Below are 19,817 nucleotides of genomic sequence, written 5' to 3'. Positions count from 1 at the left end.
ACTTTAAATTTTATTCTGGGCTTTTTGCCCTGCCAAACAAATTTCGCAATGTCACCTCTTGAAACAGTCCATCTTGTCAAGAATCTGCAAAGTTTGAAACAAAAATAACATTCTAGGCAATACATTCATCTTGATAACTGCAATTCGGCCTAACATTGACAATTTCAAATTTGACCATATTTCTAGATCTTTTTTAATTTCTGACCAACATTTTTCATAGTTGTCTTTATACAAGTTCAAATTTTTAGATGTCAAGTGAACCCCTAGGTATTTCACCTTCTTAACCACTGTCAAACCTGTTTCTTCTTGAAATTTCTCCTTCTCCATAACTGTTAAATTTTTTTCTAAAACTTTAGTCTTTTGTTTGTTCAGTTTGAATCCGGCTACCTGGCCAAATTGTTGAATTATCTCCAACACCCTTTTCGTACTAGTGTCTGGCTCTTGTAAAGTCAATACTAAGTCATCTGCAAAGGCCCTTAACTTGTAATGTTTAGCTCCGACCTGTACACCTTTAACCTGCTGGTCATTTCTAATCATATTTAGCAACACCTCCAGAACAGAAATGAAAAGCAATGGGGAAATTGGGCACCCCTGTCGTGTTCCTTTTTCTAAAGTTCCTCTGTTATCACATTATTTACAATCAGCTTAGCTTTTTGTTCGGAATATATCGCACCCATACCATTCTCAAATCCTTGGCCTACCCCCATCCCATGAAGATTCTTTTTCATAAAACTCCAAGAAATATTGTCAAAGGCTTTCTCCGCGAGGAATTTTAAAATTTAAGGGGATTTGGAAACATGGGAGAAAGCTGTGCATTTGTGTGCACACACAACCTGCCCTTTCCAAAATATTGATAGTTTTTTTCTCTCTCCGCCCCCCCCCCCATAGGTGACCTGCCTGCCTTGGAACGATGATCCTCTGGCGCCAGAGACCAACCTTATGAAAGAAGAGCTTGCCAAGGTGAACAGGAGAGGGATTCTGACCATCAATTCCCAGCCGAATATCAACGGCAAGTCCTCCACCGACCCGATTGTGGGCTGGGGTCCCGACGGAGGCTACGTCTTCCAAAAGGTAACATGGCTGGGGACATTATGCTCTTCTCTCCTTCCCTTCCATCTCTCAGTCCAAGCAGTTCCGTCCTCTTTCGTGGATTGTGAGTGTTAACTTCAAGCTTGCCTTTTTCTGTGAAAGGAAGAACCACACTGCCTTTCGTGGCAAAGCTTTAGGCACTTCCGGGGGTCAGGCTGGATGACCCCTGGGGGCCCTTCCACTCCACAGTTCTGCGATTCCAAGTCTTGTGCTATGGCAAATTAGGAAGGTAGATTTGTTTGACATGTTTATAGGCTGCTGCTCAGGGTCCGGTTTCAGGAGATGGTATACATTGCTCAGTAGGGATAGGAACACAGGAAGTTAGTTGTCTTTTAACATGAAGTCATATACAGTGGTAGCTTGGTTCTCAAATGCCGAAAACCTGGGAGTAAGTGTTCAGGCGGCTAGTCCTAGTCTTTATAACCCTGTACCTTCTTCCAGAAGGCAGAAGCTGAAAGAGATCATTTCCGGGTAGCGCACTATCCTGCGCTATCTCTGCAGCTTTCTTATGGCACCTGGAAGCATAGATTTGATCCAAGGTGGGAAGAGTGCACCCAGTTATTCTCTCCGCAGTCTTTACCACCCTCGACAGCATTGTTTTCCCCCTGACTGTGCAGCTTCCTAACCACACACACAGACCATAATACACTCTCCACAGTACAATGGTAAAATGCCATCAACAGGTCCTTTCAACCCTTCTCTTTAGACACAGGAACATAGGAAACTCTGTTCTGCTTAGTGAAGCCATTGCTCTGTTCAGCTCAGTCTCATCATACGGACTGGTAGCAGCTCTCTGACGTTTCAGACCAGACTCTCTCCCAGGCAGACCTGGAAATGCTGAGGGTTCAACCTGGTCCCCGAGGCCTTCTGCATGCCAGGCAAGTGTTCTGCCACTGGGCTGTGGCTCGTCCCCTTGTCCTTTAGCTTGAAAAGTTGATCTGTAGCTGCAACTTGGCCCAAGCAATTCTCAAGCGGCAGGGCGTAGCCAAGGCCGGCTAAATCAAAGAAGTCTGGCCGCTCGGTGCCGGCAGGTGTCAGAAGCAGTAGAGGGAAAGAAAGATTCCCTGCCTCAAAAATACTGAAGTGTGGGGACAGGGCGGTGTGTGTGTGTGTGACAAGCCCCTTACAATGAGCGAGTAAATAGTGGGGGGAGCTGTGATCCTCAGCGCCAGCTGGCTACAAAGCAAGCGGTGGGGTGATTAAGCAATGCTAGCAGGGGGATAGCAGATCTGCCGTTTGCGAGACAAAAGGCTGCAGGGCTGCGGATTTCAAAAGCTCTCATTATGAGCCCATGGGGCGCTGTGTCACCGGCCCCCATTAAACGGGGACCCCCGCTGCGAAATTGCTCCCCTCCCAGTGAGCCACCAGAGCACTTGTATTATTTGTCTTGCTTTCGAAAGCAGTCTCTTGATCTTCGCCACACACCCCTTCCCCCCCCCCTTTTAAAACTCTGACCACAATGAGAAACCCAGTCTGTCTAGTTTACCTTTCCGTTGAAACAAAAAAAGCATTACTAATAATATCCAGGTTTTGGATCAACTAGTTCATTTTTTATTTTTTATTGATACCGTCTCCCTTCTCTCTTAATCCAAATAAGATTAAGGTCAAGTGAGACTTTTGCTCAGTGCCCCAAAGCTAATCCCAATGTGAACTGGGGGGCGGGGAGGGGGGTCTTTTTCTTCAGAGAGGCAACCGGCGTTGCTGTTTCTAAGCTGCTCTGCTCCACATGGGAGCAGAAACACTGAAGTAGAGCAAAATCGATTTAACACAATCACAGACCAATAAAGGGACAGCCAAGCAATAGTAAAATTTAAGGTCTTATATATATATAAGAAATGTTCATAAATGTACCAACCAAGCACATACATAGATCAGCACAGGAAGACCGTCCTGAAACCATTTTGACTCCCAAACTGACCAAATGTTTTCTCTGCAAGGAGGGAGGGGGTGAGGGAACCTTCCCATTGTCTTAGGAATTGAGAAATTACCATCTCAAAGGAATGGCCAGACTACCAGGAAACGCAATCAGATGGGGCATTATCAGATAACCTGGCAGACAGGAAAAACAACAGCATTCAAATTTCTGTTGTAGACCACCTTTTCTGTGATGTAGACATGATGTTTGTGGGGGGTGGGGTCTTGGGTTACACCCCTTCTGTGATGTATGTATGATGTATGGACGGGTGGTCTTGAGTGACAGGGCAGGGAATTTAAAATGTCTATATAAGGCCTTGCACGCCATTCTTCTGGGTTCCCTATTAGGGACTTTGTCTTCTTTCCATCTCTGGGCCAGTAACAACCGGGTGGCTGTCATCGCATACATAAAAAGTATTTTCTGCTCCCTTGGAATATTGGCACCTACAGTTCTTAATAGAAAAACCTCTGCTCCCCCCCCCCAAGTTAATTTAAACATTTAAATTGTGCCATTGCTGGGATTCTTTGGTGTCAACATCTCCTCTCTCGACTCCTTCCAGGCTTACCTGGAGTTCTTCACCTCTAGCGAGAACGTCAGAGCCCTCCAAACAGTGTTGAAGAACTACGGCCAGCGAGTGAATTACCACATTGTCAATGTCAAGGTGCGTCCTTCCTCAGTGCCAGATTACCAAACAGACAGACTGGGCACTGGCCTAGGGTCCCCTCAACAACGGATCAAAATAATATTGATTTGATCTTGAAAGAAAATTGGGAGATAATTTGTGAGGGGCCCTGCGAGATTCTGACTGCCTAGGAGACTCCACAGGGTTTAATCCGCCACTGGTCCTTCCTCTGGTAGGCTGGCAGTGAAAATGTTTCCGTGGAAACTTGGGATGCTTGGACTGAGAGCGTATGTGGGGAGCAAACCCTCTGCTTGTGATCTCTGAAGAATATTTTGAGAATTGTTCAGCCTCTGCTAGGACAATTGGCACTGGGTTCATGGCTCCTCCTTGTGGCCCAGTTTCAATGCCTCCTGTTTAGCCAGAGAATCTGATCAGCTGAGCATATCGTTCCCTGGAGGAGTTTTCTGGGTTTACTTCGCCCAGCTGGATGCAGGGAGGAATAATAATAATAATTATTATTATTATTTATTATTTATACCCCGCCCATCTGGCTGGGTTTTCCCAGCCACTCTGGGCAGCTTCCAACAGAACACTAAAATACAATAACCTATTAAACATTAAAAGCTTCCCTAAACAGGGCTGCCTTCAGATGTCTTCTAAAAGTTTGGTAGTTATTTTTCTCTTTGACATCTGGCGGGAGGGCGTTCCACAGGGCGGGTGCCGCTACCGAAAAGGCCCTCTGCCTGGTTCCCTGTAGCTTTGCTTCTCGCAATGAGGGAACCGCCAGAAGGCCCACTGGCACTGGACCTCAGTGTCCAGGCAGAACAATGGAGGTGGAGATGCTCCTTCAGGTATACTGGACCGAGGCCTGTTCAGTTGGGCCTGAGATCTGTGAAAAAGAAAAAGAAAAAAGGTAAAGGACCCGTGGACGGTTAAGTCCAGTCAAAGGCGACTATGGGGTTGCAGAGCTCATCTTGCTTTCAGGCTGAGGTAGCCAGTATTTGTCCGCAGACAGCTTTCCGGGTCATGTGGCCAGCAGGACTAGACCGCTTCTGGCACAACAGGGCACTGTGACGGAAACCAGAGCGCACGGAAACGCCATTTACCTTCCTGCCGCAGCAGTACCTATTTATCTACTTGCACTGGCGTGCTTTCGAACTGCTAAGTTGGCAGGAGCTGGGACAGAGCAACGGGAGCTCACTCCATCGCAGGGATTCGAACCACTGACCTTCTGATCGGCAAGCCCAAGAGGCTCAATGGTTTAGACCACAGCGCCACCCGTGTCTTGAGATCTGTACAGGCCTGGCAGCAAGTTAACAGGTGTATACAAAACCGTGATGCAGGTGCTTCCCTCTCTTCCTTCTAAACACCTTCCTGTTTCCCATCGGTAGGGTGAGAACATCACCAACGCACATGAAATGCAACCCAATGCTGTAACGTGGGGCATCTTCCCCGGCAGAGAGATCATTCAGCCGACGGTTGTAGATCCGGTTAGCTTCATGTACTGGAAGGTAAGAGGGTTATTGTTTCCTGCCCTGCCCCGAACATCCAGGAAACTCTTAGCCTGTTGGTACAGATCTGGGGCTTTGGTAAATTTCCGTGGAAAATGTATGTGGACAGAAGTACAAGGTGCCAATTACTATCCCCTAGAACTTGTGGTACCGGGGTACCTCTGCTCCTCTAATAACAAGTTGGGGGTACAACCCCCACTTTTGCCTGCACAGGTTCAGTGAACTCATAGGTCTGTATCAAGTCATAAGAACATAAGAACCAGCAGGATCAGAGCAGTGGCCCATCGATGATGGTGGTGGTGGTGGATAGGCAAACTAAGGCCTGGGGGCCGGATCCGGCCCAATTGCCTTCTAAATCCGGCCCATGGATGGTCCAGGAATCAGTGTGTTTTTACATGAGTAGAATGTGTCCTTTTCTTTAAAATGCATCTAGGTTATTTGTGGGGCATAGGAATTCGTTCATTCCCCCCCCAAAATATATAGTCCAGCCCCCCAAAAAGTTTCAGGGACAGTAGACCGGCCCCCTGCTGAAAAAGTTTGCTGACCCCTGATAATGATGATTGATTGATTGAGTTTATATACCGCCCTATACCCGGAGGTCTCAGGGCGGTTCACAAATATAATCAGAATAAAAACAGCAACCCAATAATACCCTACTCAGAAAAGAGCCACATTTTAAAAGGGTATAGGATAAGGTTACCAGACGTCCTTGTTTTCCTGTGGACAGTCCCCAGATTTACAAATCAGTCCCCTGACAAAATCGTATCATTCCTATTGAAATTGAAAAGTGTCCCCAGATTCATTGAAAAAAATCTGGTAACCTTAGTATAGGATATTAAACAGATCAGCCAAAGGCCTGGTTAAAAAGGAACATTTTTGCTTGGCGCTTAAAGGTATCAAATTGAAGGCACCAGGCGAATTTCCCTGGGGAGAGCATTCCACAGACGGGGAGCCACTGCAGAGAAGGCCCCGTTCTCGTGTTGCCACCCTCTGGACCTCTCGAGGAGGAGGCGCACAAAGGAGGGCCTAAGAGGATGATCTCAGGGTCCGGGTGGGTTCATATGGTCACATCTAGTCACACTGGCTAAGCAGGTGCCTCTAAGGGAAGCCTGCAGGTCCTTTTCTGAATGCTAAGGGCCATAGCTCAGGGGTAGAGCATATGCTTTGGCCTCAGGTTCATTTCTCAGCACCTCCAGGTAGAGCTGGGAAATGTCCCTGTTTATGCAACACTGGAGAGCTGCTGCCAGTTAGTAGAGGCAGTTCTGAGCGTGACAGACCAAATAGTCTGGCTCTGTCTAAGGCAGCTTCTTCTGCCTGTAGCTCAGCGCAAGGGTATCTGCTTTGCACGCAGAATGCCCCGAGTTCAGTCTCTGGCATCTCCGGGTAGAACTGGGGGAGAACCCAGCCTGGAACCCTGGAGAGCCACTGCTGGCCATAGCAGGCAACACTGAGCGAGTTGCGCCGATAAGTCTGAGTCTCCATAATGCAGCCTCCTCCATACGCTCATCCTCTGAGACCCTCCTTTGTGCGCCTCCTCCTCGAGAGGTCCGGAGGGTGGCAACACAAGAACAGGGCCTTCTCTGCAGTGGCTCCCCGTCTGTGGAATGCCCTCCCCAGGGAAGTTCGCTTGGTGTTTTCATTATACACCTTTAGGCGCCAAGCAGAAACGTTCCTTTTTAGTGCAGGCCTTTGGTTGATCTGATTTGCATTCTAGGCCCTTAAAAATTTTTTTTTAATGTATTTTGTGGTTTAATATCTTGATTTTATTCTGTGAACCGCCCTGAGACCCCCTCGTATAGGGCAGTATATAAATTCAATCAATAATAATAATAATAATAATAATAATAATAATAATAATAATAATAATTAATTTGTTTCCCATAGTTCCTCCTGCACTCCCACCCCCACCCCGAGTTGTTTTTAAGTGTGACCCGCTTCTCTCTCTCTCTGCCCCCCTCGGACAGGATGAGGCCTTTGCCCTGTGGATCGAGCAGTGGGCCAAGCTGTACGAAGAGGAGTCCCCCTCTCGCATGATCCTCCAGTACATGCACGACAACTATTACCTGGTCAACTTGGTGGACAACGACTTCCCCCTGGACAGCTGCCTCTGGCAGGTCTTGGAAGACATGCACACACTCTTGAACTGTCCGGCAGAACCGTGAATGGGAGAAAAGGCACGCCACCTCCCAGATTTGGCTGGCAGCACGGTCAAAAACCTTAGGGATGCGAGGTTGGAACCACAGTGGCCCAGACACTCCTCTAGGGGGCGCCGTTGGCTGAATTTCCCCCCATTGCCTTCAAAGCGGGAGGCCGGTTAAGACAGGCACATCTCCCTTCTGATCCAAAAGACTCTGAGGATGTTTTCGAGCCCTTCTTGGGTTATTACAATCCCTTTTCCCCTTATACTAATGGCAGCTAGAAATCCTTATCCCCTCCACCCCAAATCTCTGTCTGGCCCACCCCCCCTTGTTTCTGGGTTGCACTCTAAAAAAGAAAGCTTTCAGCTGCTGCTTCAGTGCACACCCTCTGATAGATGGGACTGATGGCTTCACAAGCCTCTAGTTCAGAACTGGAGTTGCAGAAAATCAGGATGAGCAGAACCTCCTGCGACGCAACTGCCCTCCTCTGGGGAGCCGCAACGTGTGGGCGGCTATTTATTTTGTTTTTATTTTATTATAAAGGCGCAGGATCGTGGTCTTCTTCCTGCGTCTTCTCGTTTTCTCTTGCAGGGGAGGGGGAAGTATTTAAAATGCTTGTAAAGGGAAGTAGAGAAGTGAAATCGAAATGAAATAAAATGTAGTTGATGCCTATGTGACTTGCCTTTTAAAAAAGAACGAGAGGAAGAGCTTGGGACTTACTAGGGACTCACGTTGTAGCAGTGTGGCTGGGCACAGCATGGTGAATGCAGGGAGTTATGGTAACGTGGTCCCCCCCAAAAAAATCACCCATGGCTGGTGTCCATTGGGACTTGTGGGGCAGAAACACATGGGCGCCGGGCGCCATTTTGAATCAAGATGGCGGAACAAAACATGACGCCGGCATGACACTACCCATTTGGGGGCATAGTTTCTTGTGATATTGTTGCCAAACTTTACATTAGGGGTTCCTGGAGGGAGTGGGGGCACACTTTTTTAAGCTGTTGGAAAGCTGGGCACCATTTTGCAACAAGATGGTGGACAGAAGAATCACTTTTGCACGGCTTAGGCCACAGGTTCAGCGGCATCTTGAGATAATACAAGAGTTCCTGAGGATTGACGTCAATGTTTGGGTGCCTTTTTGAACCAACATGCCAAACGGAAACATAACTTCAGCACACCTTTGCCTGATTTTTGTGTGGCTGGTCCAAACTCAACAAATGACACTATCCGTTTATAAAAACATCTCTTTTCATTTTTTAAAAAAATTCCAAGCACTTTATGCTAGTCTGTAATAATCCGTTTTGAGGCTTAGGGTATATAAACTTCATGAAATATAAATAAAATAAGAAGGGCTATGAACTTTTTCTTTCTCTCTTTTAATGTTTTATTTTCAGTTTTTAAACATTATTATACATTCACATAATTTTCAATTTCTACACTTCTGGGATCGCCCCCTCCCCCATCTAATTACATTTTTCTAATCCATTTTATCTCCTTTTTTACCTTAAAAAAAAAAAGGTAAAGGACCCTTGACAGTTAAGTCCAGTCGCAGACGACTCTGGTGTTGCGGTGCTCATCTTGTTTTACTGGCCAAGGGAGCCGACGTTTGTCTGCAGAGTTTTTCTGGGTCATGTGGCCAGCATGACTAAGCCGCTTCTGGCGAAACCAGAGCAGCACACAGAAATGCCGTTTACCTTCCCGACCTATTTATCTACTTGCACTTTTTGGTGTGCTTTCGAACCGCTAGGTTGGCAGGAGCAGGGACCGAGCAACGGGAGCTCACCCCGTCGCGGGGATTCAAACCACCGACCTTCTAATCGGCAAGCCCAAGAGGCTCAGTGCTTTAGATCACAGCATCACCTGCCTTAGCTTGGCTATAAACCTTTCCTTTCAACCTGAACGTAAGCTGAAAGTTTCGGTGCCCTCAAAATACGTGATGTCTGTTACATTGCATTCTTGAGTATTAAGCCAAATTTTGCACAATCCTTTGTCTTCCAGGTGCAATCTCCCTCAGTCCCCTATTTTAAGGTCCTTTTGGGATTTGTAGGCGCTTATCCACCTTTCTGGTCCGGATAACAGAGCAAGCATGAATTTATCTGGTACTTTTTCTTTCTCCTTCTGCTCAGTATCTCCCCCTCTCAACCCTAGAGTCCAGGAGCAAACGGCTGATGGCACAAGTTAATCCCAACCCGATCGATTACAGGCGGGAGCTAATGAGACGAGAAGCATGTCCCTGAAGACGTAGAAGGAAGCTTCACTTTTTGGGGGTGGCAAAGGCTCAGCTGTTCCCAGCAGGCTCCTTCATCATCAGCCTAATCAGCGGGAAAAGGAACCCAGGGGTGTGAGGAAGAGGAGGCGGAAAGGTCGCCTGCCTATCCAAGCATTTAATGAAGAGGTGATGGATGTCACAAAGAGAAGGGAGTTGGGGGTGAGGATTTCCAGCTGAGAGGCAGGCCCTGCAAAAAATACACACATACACCCATCATCTCCCTTTGTGCCTTGCTGCAGGCAAGTATTCTACTAAATACAGAAAAGCAGCAAGCAGGCCTTAAGTGGGAGGTTGGTGCAGGTGTGAGAGAGATAAAGTCTCGTTTCGTTCTTTTCCAAGGCTGTGTGGGGACACAGGTGGCGCTGTGGTCTGAACCACTGAGCCTAGGGCTTGCCGATCAGAAGGTCGGTGGTTCGAATCCCCGCGACGGGGTGAGCTCCCGTTGCTCGGTCCCTGCTCCTGCCCACCTACCAGTTTGAAAGCATGTCAAAGTGCAAGTGGATAAATAGGTACCGCTCCGGCGGGAAGGTAAACGGCGTTTCCGTGCGCTGCTCTGGTTCGCCAGAAGCGGCTTAGTCATGCTGGCTACATGACTCCCTCGGCCAGTAAAGTGAGATGAGCACCGCAACCCCAGAGTCTGCCACTATTGGACCTAATGGTAAGGGGTCCCTTTACCTTTAAACAATGCAGGTGCAGGAATGGAAATAAACAAGATTCCGGTCAATAATTGCACAGTTTTGCAAAAATGCATGGCGGAGCTTTAACGAACAATTGCTGTCACAATCCAAAATAGAGTATGTGCAAACGGGAAATAAAAAAGTGAATCCCTGTGACGGTGTGAGCTCCCATTGCTTTGTCCCAGCTCCTGCCAACCTAGCAGTTCGAAAGCACACCAGTGCAAGTAGATAAATAGGTACCACTGCGACGAGAAGGTAAGCAGCATTTCCATGCGCTCTGGTTTCTGTCACGGTGTCCGCCAGAAGTGGTTTAGTCCTGCTGTCCACATGACCTGGGAAGCTATCTGTGGACAAGCGCCGGCTCCCTTGGCCTGAAAGCGAGAGGAGTGCTACAACCCCATAGTCGCCTTTGACTGGACTTAACCGTCCAGGGGTCCTTTACCTTTTATACCTACCAAGGCTGCATAAGAACCTAAGAGCAGCCCTGATGGATCAGGTCATTGGGGCATGAAATAATTGAAATACTTTGTCACTTGTACAACTTGTATACAGTGAGATTACATGAGCACCCCCCACTCAGCTCTCTAAGTCTTAATTCCCCACAAACCCTAAAGTCAGTTGCCTTGTTGTTATCTTTTCATTCAGCAGCCCAACAGCCCACGGATAGAAGCTGTTCTTTACCCTGTTGGTGCATCTAATCCTGCTTCTATATCTTCTGCCTGAGGGCAGGAGATCACGAAAGTGCCGGCCAGGGTGTGAATGCCTCTCCTGAGGCAACGTTCTTCTGCCGTTTCATCCAGCGGATTCACGGGACAGCCCATAATATCTTGTGCTGTGTTCACCACCCTCTGTAGGCACCTCCTATCAGTTGATGTCAAACCAGCGTACTACACCGTGTTGCAGTATGAAAGGACAATCAAATGTTGATTGGCATCGTTCTTTCGCAATACTCTGAGGAGATGGAGTCTCTGTTGGGACTTCTTAACCACCTGGGTTGTATTGATTTTCCAAGAAAGGTCTTCACTGAGATAGAAACTCCTAGGAATTTAAAGGAAGAGACTCTCTCCATTCAGCCCTCCCCGATGTACAGCGGGGCTAGTTCTCCTCTCTTCCTCCGAAAGTCCAACACCATCTCTTTTGTCTTGCTTTAAGCCCACAAATAAGACCAGGGCACAGTTCCCAGCGACGGGCATTGAGAAGCACAACTGCCTTTGACTGTGGAGGCAAAGCATTGCCAGAATGGTGGTTAAGTCAATAGCTTTCTCCTCCATGTATCTGTCTGGTCCTCTCTTAAAGCCATCCAAGTTGGTGGCCGTCACTGCCTCCTGTGGCAGTGAGTTCCATAGTTCAACGGTTCCACAGCTGTGTGAAAAAGCATTTCTTTCTCTCTGCCCTGACTCTTCCCACATTCAGCTTCGCTGGATGACCATGATGTTGTGAGAGGAGGAGAAAAACTTCTCTCTTTCCACCTCCTCTGAACTGTGCATCGTTTTATAAGCTTCTATCAATGTGGCCTCTCTTCCTCACTTTTCCTCTGAACAAAAAAGTCCCAAAAGCTACCCCAAAGGAATCCCAAAAACAGAAGTTTATCCCTCACGCAACTATAATTCCTAGCACCCTTAAACTACTGTTCCCAGAATTTTTTGGGTGAAGCCCATGCTTTAAATGTAGGCTGCCATCACAGCCATGGGTTAAGTATTTAGGTGTATGGGCAACAGCAAACAATATAAATTTGTTTAAAGATAATTATTTGAAAACCTGGGAAGATGATGTTGTTGTTTAGTCGTGTCTGACTCTTCGTGACCCCATGGACCAGAGCACGCCAGGCACTCCTGTCTTCCACTGCCTCCTGCAGCTTGGTCAAACTCATGTTCATAGCTTCAAGAACACTGTCCAACCATCTCGTCCTCTGTCGTCCCCTTCTCCTTGTGCCCTCAATCTTTCCCAACATCAGGGTCTTTTCGGGAAGATATTAAATTTGCAAATTTGGAGCAGAATGGATCTTTCACTACTAGGTAGAGTGTCGACTATAAAGATAACTGTATTGCCAAGAATATTATTCTGTTTCAATTGATTCCGGTGATTGGCTAGACAGATGGTTTCAACACATGGCTAAAAGGTATTTCTAAATATATTTGGCAAGGGAAAAAACCAAGAATAAAATATAAAAGAATGATAGATGCAAAAGAAAGAGGTTTTTCCCTGCCAGATATGAGACTATACAGTGGTACCCCGCAAGACGAACGCCTCGCGAGACGAAAAACTCGCAAAACGAAAGGTTTTTTCGTTTTCGAGTTGCCTCGCAAGACGAATTTCCCTATGGGCTTGCTTCGCAAAACGAAGCTTGCCCCGCAAGCTCCGGGAACAGCGGGTCTTCCCCGCTGTCCCCGGACCTCTTTTGAAGCAAGGGGCGGCGTGGAGAAGCGATCTTCTCCCCACAGCCCCAGGTCCGGGGACAGCGGGAAGCGCTTCCCGCTGTCCCCGGACCTCTTTTGAAGCAAGGGGCGGCGTGGAGAAGCGATCTCCCCGCAGCCCCTTGCTTCAAAAGAGGTCCGGGGACAGCGGGGAAGAAGCAATCTTCTCCCTGCAGCCCCAGGTCCGGGGACAGCGGGAAGAAGAGAGAAGTCTCTGCTGTCCCGGGGAGATTTTAAAATGCTGGGGGTCGGCAGCGAACGCTTCGCTCCCGCCCGCCAGCATTTTAAAATCGCCCCGGGACAGCAGGGGCTTTTAAAATGCTGGCGGTCGGCAGCAAAGCCCTCCTGTCCCCGGAGCTTACGGGGCGGGAGGTGGGAAGAAGGGCTTTTCTTCCCACCGCCAGCCTTCAGAACAGCCTTCTGAAGGCTGGCAGTGGGAAGAAAAGCCCTTGTTCCCCCCCCCAGCCTTCAGAAGAGGTCGGGGGACAGACTGTCCCCGGACCTGGTCTGAAGGCGGTTTCCCTAGGAACGCATTAATTGATTTTCAGTGCATTCCCATGGGAAACCGTGCTTCGCAAGACGAAAAACTCGCAAGAAGAAAAAACTTGCGGAACGAATTAATTTTGTCTTGTGAGGCACGACTGCACTATGAGGCATCCTGTCATTGTTGGTTGAAGGAATGGATGACATTAGAGAATTCACATTCTAGACTTAGAAGGTCATGACAATATTTTTGATTGGCATGATTATTTATGGTATGAAAAGGTGAAAGTTCATAAAGGATTTACAAAGGCCTGACAAAGTAGGGATGCACCAGGTGGCTCTGGGCATCATGTCCTCGGTTTGCTACCTATAAAATGGGCACAGGAGTGCAGGGGACACAAACAGCACTGAATTCCAGCCATCGAGAGAGGGGAATGTGCTTTAATGTATAGCAGCCTATGACTCAGTTGCCCAGCTGTGATTTGAAGGCAAGCCGATTGGCACTGTTCCTTTGCAAGGAAGGAAGAAAAAAAAAGACATTGAGGCTGCTAGTGTTTATTGAGCAATAGAAAATTGACGAGTGCTCGTTCCACCAGAGAGAGAAGAGATTTGTGATGGGAAGCTCATGCTTCCTATAAAGGTTCTGGGCTTTTCCAAGTGGTAATCTTTTAGGCTGGAGAATTTTCAGTTGCCAAGGCTTTTGCAGGCAAAATGGGGGTGGAAAGCTGCCGTTTCCTTTTGCCTGCAGACTCACTCGCTGCCCCGGAAATCTTAAAAAACATGTTTAGGCCTGTCACCTCTGCCCTCTGAACGGGAGGCTGTCAGCTGCCGCCACCTTCCAAAAGCCTAAGGGGGGGAAAGGATGGAAAGGGTCAGAGATAGCAGGTACTCTCACTGCGGAGTTTGGGGGAAGCAGCTGACTGTGACCCCAAGGCAGTGGCATAGTGTGGGGGTGCAGGGGGGCCAGCCGCACCGGGCGCAACATCTGGGGGGGGGCACGCTCACACTCTCAGGTCTCTGCCCCTACCTGGCTCTCTCTCTCTCTCTCACTGCAGTGCTGGCTGTGCGAATCCGATCCGAGCCGCCAGGTCGTCGCACACTGTGGAGGGGGTGGGTGCCAGGCGTGCGGAGAGAGAGCGAGGGACTATCTGGGGGAGGGACAGTGCAGCGGCCACCCAGCGCAGCACTGAGCGCGGAAGAGAACCACACCAGACCAGACCAGGCAGCAGCAAGAAGAAGCTGGCAGCGGTGGCAGGTTAGGGGTTAGGGGGCGCAAATTACTTGCCTTGCCCTGGGTGCTGACAACCCACGCTACGCCACTGCCCCAAGGGGCCAACATTCCAAGCCCTATTGTCAAATATGCTCCCCTGAGACACAGATGATCCTTTTCTTTCCTCTTGGCCAGCTAGATGGGACAAAATAGCCTGACCTCGTTGAATAAGTTTTTCTTAACATTTCTGTTAACACTTCCCTGCTTTGGTATCTAGAAATTGAAACACTAAAACTGCCCCAGCTTGGATAATGGGGTCTTTCTCTGCATCCGATTTACTTATTTCATAACATTTATATTCTGCCTGATTGTTTAGCTGTGATTAATAGCAATATTTATACCCCGCCCATGTTGGCTGGGTCCCTTCCAACTCTAGGATGCTAGGATTTTAAGATTCAAAGCGGTTTACAAAAAGAATACAACAAGGGAATTTTCAAACAATTCTTTGCAACGGTCAAAAAATAAACGATAAGCTAAACCAGGGTTTCCCAAACTTTGGTTTTCAACTATTTTTGGACTACAACTCCCATAGTCCCTAGCTAGCAGGACCAGTGGCCATGGATGATGGGAATGGTAGTCCAACAACAGCTGAAAACACAAATTTGGGAAACACAGAGCTAAACGGATTAAAACACACATCGACATTCTGCATATTTGGGTAGGCCTGCCTAAGCAAAAATGTCAATAGGCAGGGAGTTCCATAGTATATGTATACAAGGCTGAAAAAGAACTGTGCTTCTGCCCAAGTCACCGAATGGCAAGAGTCTGGGCCCAGAACAGTGACTCACTACAGAGCTGCAACAGCCAACCTCCAGGGGGAATTGCTTTGGGAGCTAACTCAAGACTCCTTGGCAGAGGCAGGAAGAGCATCCGCCAAAACCACAGCGGGGCGCAATGTTGGAGGAGCGTCGTGAAGCATGCAGAGGCACAGCGGGCAACCTCTTCTGAGGGAAGTTGTGCTTTAGGTGCCTGGGAGGGAAGCTTTTGCTTGCTGGACTCCTGTCCCGCAGCACACCACCGGTGGTTTTTGGGTGAAACCCTAGCACTCCCCCAGCGCCCAGTTTGGGAAATCGCTCGCCCTTACCTGCTCAAGAAGCCGCCTCTCTTCGCCCGCCAGGAAACGCTCAGCCACCCAGCTCTGCAGGCAGCGCCGCCTCCAGACTGCCCAGCTCCACTGCACCAGCCTCTGCCTCACCTGTGGGGAGAATTCAGAAGGGGCTTGGACTCCACAACAATGGGGCCTTGGAGTCCAAGGCATCTTGCAGCCTGCCTCCCCAAGATGGATCCCAATCTTTCTTCTTCCCAGCTCCTCTTGCTCAAAAAATCTTTTCTCCTGCAACCTCAAACACACAGCCCATCTTGGCAGCATCTGTCAAAAGGATTCCTCTGGGATGGCCCCGTCAACTCCTTTTGTTGTATTAACATGATTCACCCTTTGTTAGGCCAGCCAGGGTTTTTTGCCTAAGCTAGCCTAGGGATGCGGGTGGCGCTGTGGGTTAAACCACAGAGCCCAGGACTTGCTGATCAGAAGGTCAGCGGTTTGAATCCCCGCAACGGGGTGAGCTCCCGTTGCTCAGTCCCTGCTCCTGCCAACCTAGCAGTTCGAAAGCACGTCAAAGTGCAAGTAGATAAATAGGTACCACTCCGGCGGGAAGGTCAACGGCATTTCTGTGCGCTGCTCTGGTTCGCCAGAAGCGGCTTAGTCATGCTGGCCACATGACCCGGAAGCTGTACGCCGGCTCCCTCGGCCAATAAAACGAGATGAGCACTGCAAACCCAGAGTCGGCCACAACTGGACCTAATGGTCAGGGGTCCCTTTACCTTTACCTAGCCTAGGGATTCCCTGTCCGGCACAGCTCTACAGTTTGTACTTTCATCATCCATATCCCAATTAAATCAAAACCCTACCATTTATCAATTTCTAGAGTTTGGGTTCCATGATCACTGCAGATGGTGACAGCAACCACGAAATTAAAAGACGCCTGCTTCTTGGGAGAAAAGCAATGATAAACCTAGACAGCATCTTAAAAAGTAGAGACATCACCTTGCCAACAAAGGTCCGTATAGTAAAAGCTATGGTTTTCCCAGTAGTGATGTATGGAAGTGAGAGCTGGACTATAAAGAAGGCTGATCGCCGAAGAATTGATGCTTTGAATTCTGGTGCTGGAGGAGACTCTTGAGAGTCCCATGGACTGCAAGAAGATCAATCGTATCCATTCTGAAGGAAATCAGCCCTGAGTGCTCCCTGGAAGGACAGATCCTGAAGTTGAGGCTCCAGTACTTTGGCCACCTCATGAGAAGAGAAGATTCCCTGGAAAAGACCCTGATGTTGGGAAAGATGGAGGGCACAAGGAGAAGGGGAAGACAGAGGACGAGTTGGTTGGATAGTGTTCTCAAAGCTACCAGCATGAGTTTGGCCAAACTGCGGGAAGCAGTGGAAGACAGGAGTGCCTGGCGTGCTCTGGTCCATGGGGTCACGAAGAGTCGGAAACGACTAAACAACAACAACAACAACAACAGAGTTTGGTGGTGGTGGCGGGAATACTCCCCAAATCTATAACAATACTTAAGGCTTGGGGACTGCATGCCAGATGTGAGAAGATGGACTCGCCTTCTAGTCCATCCCTCCCCAAAGCCACCCCCTTTGCACCCTCCTCAGGTGTTGTTGCCTGACTGCAAATGTGTTCTCAAACTCGGATCGTGCCCCTCAGTTGCCTGGATGGAGCTTAGAGGGGTGTGTAAGGCAGAAAACAGCCTACTGTTCAGCGGTAAAAGTATATATTCATTGCTCTGGCACCCAGCCCCATGGAAGGGAATCTAGCCCCAGGGCTGGGAAAGGTTAATCTGTAAACAGTGTTCAAAACTCAAATATCCTTTATTGGGTATAGCAAACCACACGTTATCAAACAGACACCGTATACAAATTGTGCAAAATGCGAGCTCAGCATAACAAGGTTTGTCCCAATCAGATCTTTAACTCCAGAGAAAATCAATTTGCATAAATAATATAAGACAACACTACCACATCACCGATCAATTAAGAAGCACTAAATCTCTTTATAATGACCCAGTCTTTCTACATGGACAGCACTCAAAAATTCAGCCACTATTAAAGTAATTTGATCATTCCTGTCCAAAAGCAGGTCCTAAACTGTTGGTAGCACAGAAATCAGCCTATTGAGTTGTAAGGCCTCTAATAATTGTCTTCTGTCATAAATCCCAAAATCACAAGAAAAGGAAATATGCTCCAAAGTATCAGGTTCCTGATGACAGCAGCCACGAAATTAAGAGACGCCTGCTTCTTAGGAGGAAAGCAATGACAAACCTAGACAGAATCTTAAAAAGCAGAGACATTACCTTGCCAACAAAGGTCCGTATAGTAAAAGCTATGGTTTTCCCAGTAGTGATGTATGGAAGTGAGAGCTGGACCATCAAGAAGGCTGATCGCCAAAGAATTGATGCTTTTGAATTATGGTGCTGGAGGAGACTCTTGAGAGTCCCATGAACTGCAAGAAGATCAAACCTCTCCATTCTGAAGGAAATCAGCCCTGAGTGCTCACTGGAAGGACAGATCCTGAAGCTGAGGCTCCAATACTTTGGCCACCTCATGAGAAGAGAAGACTCCCTGGAAAAGACCCTGATGTTGGGAAAGATGGAGGGCACAAGGAGAAGGAGACAACAGAGGACGAGATGGTTGGATAGTGTCTTCGAAGCTACAAACATGAGTCTGACCAAACTGCGGGAGGCAGTGGAAGACAGAAGTGCCTGGCATGCTCTGGTCCATGGGGTCACGAAGAGTCGGACACAACTAAACGACTCAGCAACAACAACATCAGGTTCCTGTTTACTACATTTGCAGAGATGCTCTGATTCTGGGAGAGCTAAATATCTTCCTCTCACTATCATTGAGGGAAACATATTAAATCTGGCTGTAAACAGTGATCGAGATTTGCCAGTGGCATTTTGCAATCGAGTGAAGGTGCCTGAGCGCCAGGATAGTGCCTGATGTCGCCTCCATCTGGAAGTGTATGCCTAGGGATCCCCAAGTCTTGCCTGTTTTCACACACCAGCAACACATCCTGTAGAATTCTATCTGCGATATTTTATCCGAACAAATTTCAGGAACCAAAAAAAAAGCACTGAATAACATAACTTTCGAGCTGCCTGCTCAAAAAAGGCTACTGGGCCTTCCGTTTCGGCGACTAACCCTGGTTTAAGGAGCCTAGCTTATATATCTGAGTTTCTAACTCTGTTGCAGACTCCCAGCACATAAGCTGCAATGACTGCTCAGCGGACAGCAGGTGTTGTATAACCTTCCCACGAAAAGAATAATCTTCCCATCTGAACGCAACCCTGGGCCTAAAAAAATAATAGTGCTAATTACTTTTCCACCCTAAGAAAGAGGCTGCAGGTGCTTATAAACACCTCACCTACATCGTCCCAGCAAGTATTGACAACAACAAAGGCAAACCAGTATTACCTGCGCCCATTCTACAGATGGAAACCTGGAGAAAGGCAGTGGGGGGAATGATTTGCTGTGCGGTGGGGGGGGGGGAGGCAGAGATTTGGACTGGGAGACAGCAGCCCAGCTCATTATCCTGACTGCTGCACCACCCATGATTTATCAAGCTTTTTATATCCCTTATGGACTAGAAACTTAAAAACAGTGGGTTTTTTAAAAAAACAACACCACACCACTGAAGTTCCTTTTACTGCAGATCGCTTCCCAGGAAAAGAGTGGAGGTTGAACAAAAGCGACAGGGTTATTCACTTCATCCCGCCTTGAGTTTCTCATACACACTCACCAAAGCTTGCACTGCCAGCTCTGTTTGGCAGCTATCCTTCCAAACCACCCATGCCCTTGCCAGGCACCGCTTCTCCCTTCTGTGTTGGAACCGGCGCAGGAGGACGTGGTGTCTCCACCGTGCCAAATACTTCCTCCTGCAGCAGAGAGGGAAACCGCTTATTCTCAACATTTATAACTGCGTATTATTATTCCATAACCTATATTTTCTATCAATCCGTATTATCCATGGTTACATTACAAGTGAGATTAAAATCCTGCTAATGTTTCCATCTGCTTGCAGGCGGTCTCCTAAATAACTTATACATTTTTCCCATTCTTTTTTAAAAGTTTTTATCCTCTTGGCTCCTGAGTTTTCCAGTCAGTTTTGCCATCTCGGCATAGTCCATCAGCTTAGCTTGCCGTTCCTCTCTGGAAGGGACTTTGTCTTCTTTCCATCTCTAGGCTAGTATCATCTGAGCGGCTGTTGTCACGTACATAAAAAGTATTTTCTCATCTTTTAGGATGTAGGGACCTATAATTCCTAATAAAAAGGCTTCTGTTTTTTTAACAAAGGTAATAATTTTAAAAGTTTTTTCCCCCATTTCATTATATATCATCTCCCAGAAAGCTTTTATTACCTTAC

At 47.8% G+C, this 19,817-nt stretch overlaps 2 protein-coding genes across 5 annotated transcripts in view; one reads left to right on the top strand and one right to left on the bottom strand.

The window, feature by feature from the left end:
- MTHFR (methylenetetrahydrofolate reductase) overlaps positions 1-7,947 on the top strand; it is a 42,672-nt gene extending 34,725 nt beyond the window's left edge. For both annotated transcript variants that reach the window (XM_081203057.1, XM_081203058.1), the window contains exons 9-12: positions 889-1,071; positions 3,564-3,665; positions 5,018-5,137; positions 7,102-7,947. In XM_081203057.1, coding sequence (XP_081059183.1) covers positions 889-1,071; positions 3,564-3,665; positions 5,018-5,137; positions 7,102-7,299 — 603 coding nt within the window. In that variant the 3' untranslated portion in view covers positions 7,300-7,947. The remainder of the gene's footprint in view (positions 1-888; positions 1,072-3,563; positions 3,666-5,017; positions 5,138-7,101) is intronic.
- Positions 7,948-13,657: 5,710 nt separating this feature from the next.
- The window catches only part of LOC308591886 (uncharacterized protein C1orf167 homolog), a 33,691-nt gene continuing 27,531 nt past the window's right edge, over positions 13,658-19,817 (bottom strand). For all 3 annotated transcript variants that reach the window (XM_081202982.1, XM_081202983.1, XM_081202984.1), the window contains exons 13-15: positions 19,194-19,329; positions 15,473-15,583; positions 13,658-13,964 (exon numbers count right to left, since the gene is read on the bottom strand). In XM_081202982.1, coding sequence (XP_081059108.1) covers positions 13,890-13,964; positions 15,473-15,583; positions 19,194-19,329 — 322 coding nt within the window. In that variant the 3' untranslated portion in view covers positions 13,658-13,889. The remainder of the gene's footprint in view (positions 13,965-15,472; positions 15,584-19,193; positions 19,330-19,817) is intronic.

Source organism: Podarcis bocagei (assembly GCF_964188305.1).
Source record: "Podarcis bocagei genome assembly, chromosome: 7".
In the NCBI taxonomy this organism is placed as follows: Eukaryota; Metazoa; Chordata; class Lepidosauria; order Squamata; family Lacertidae; genus Podarcis; species Podarcis bocagei.
This window is presented reverse-complemented; position numbering and strand designations above follow the sequence as displayed.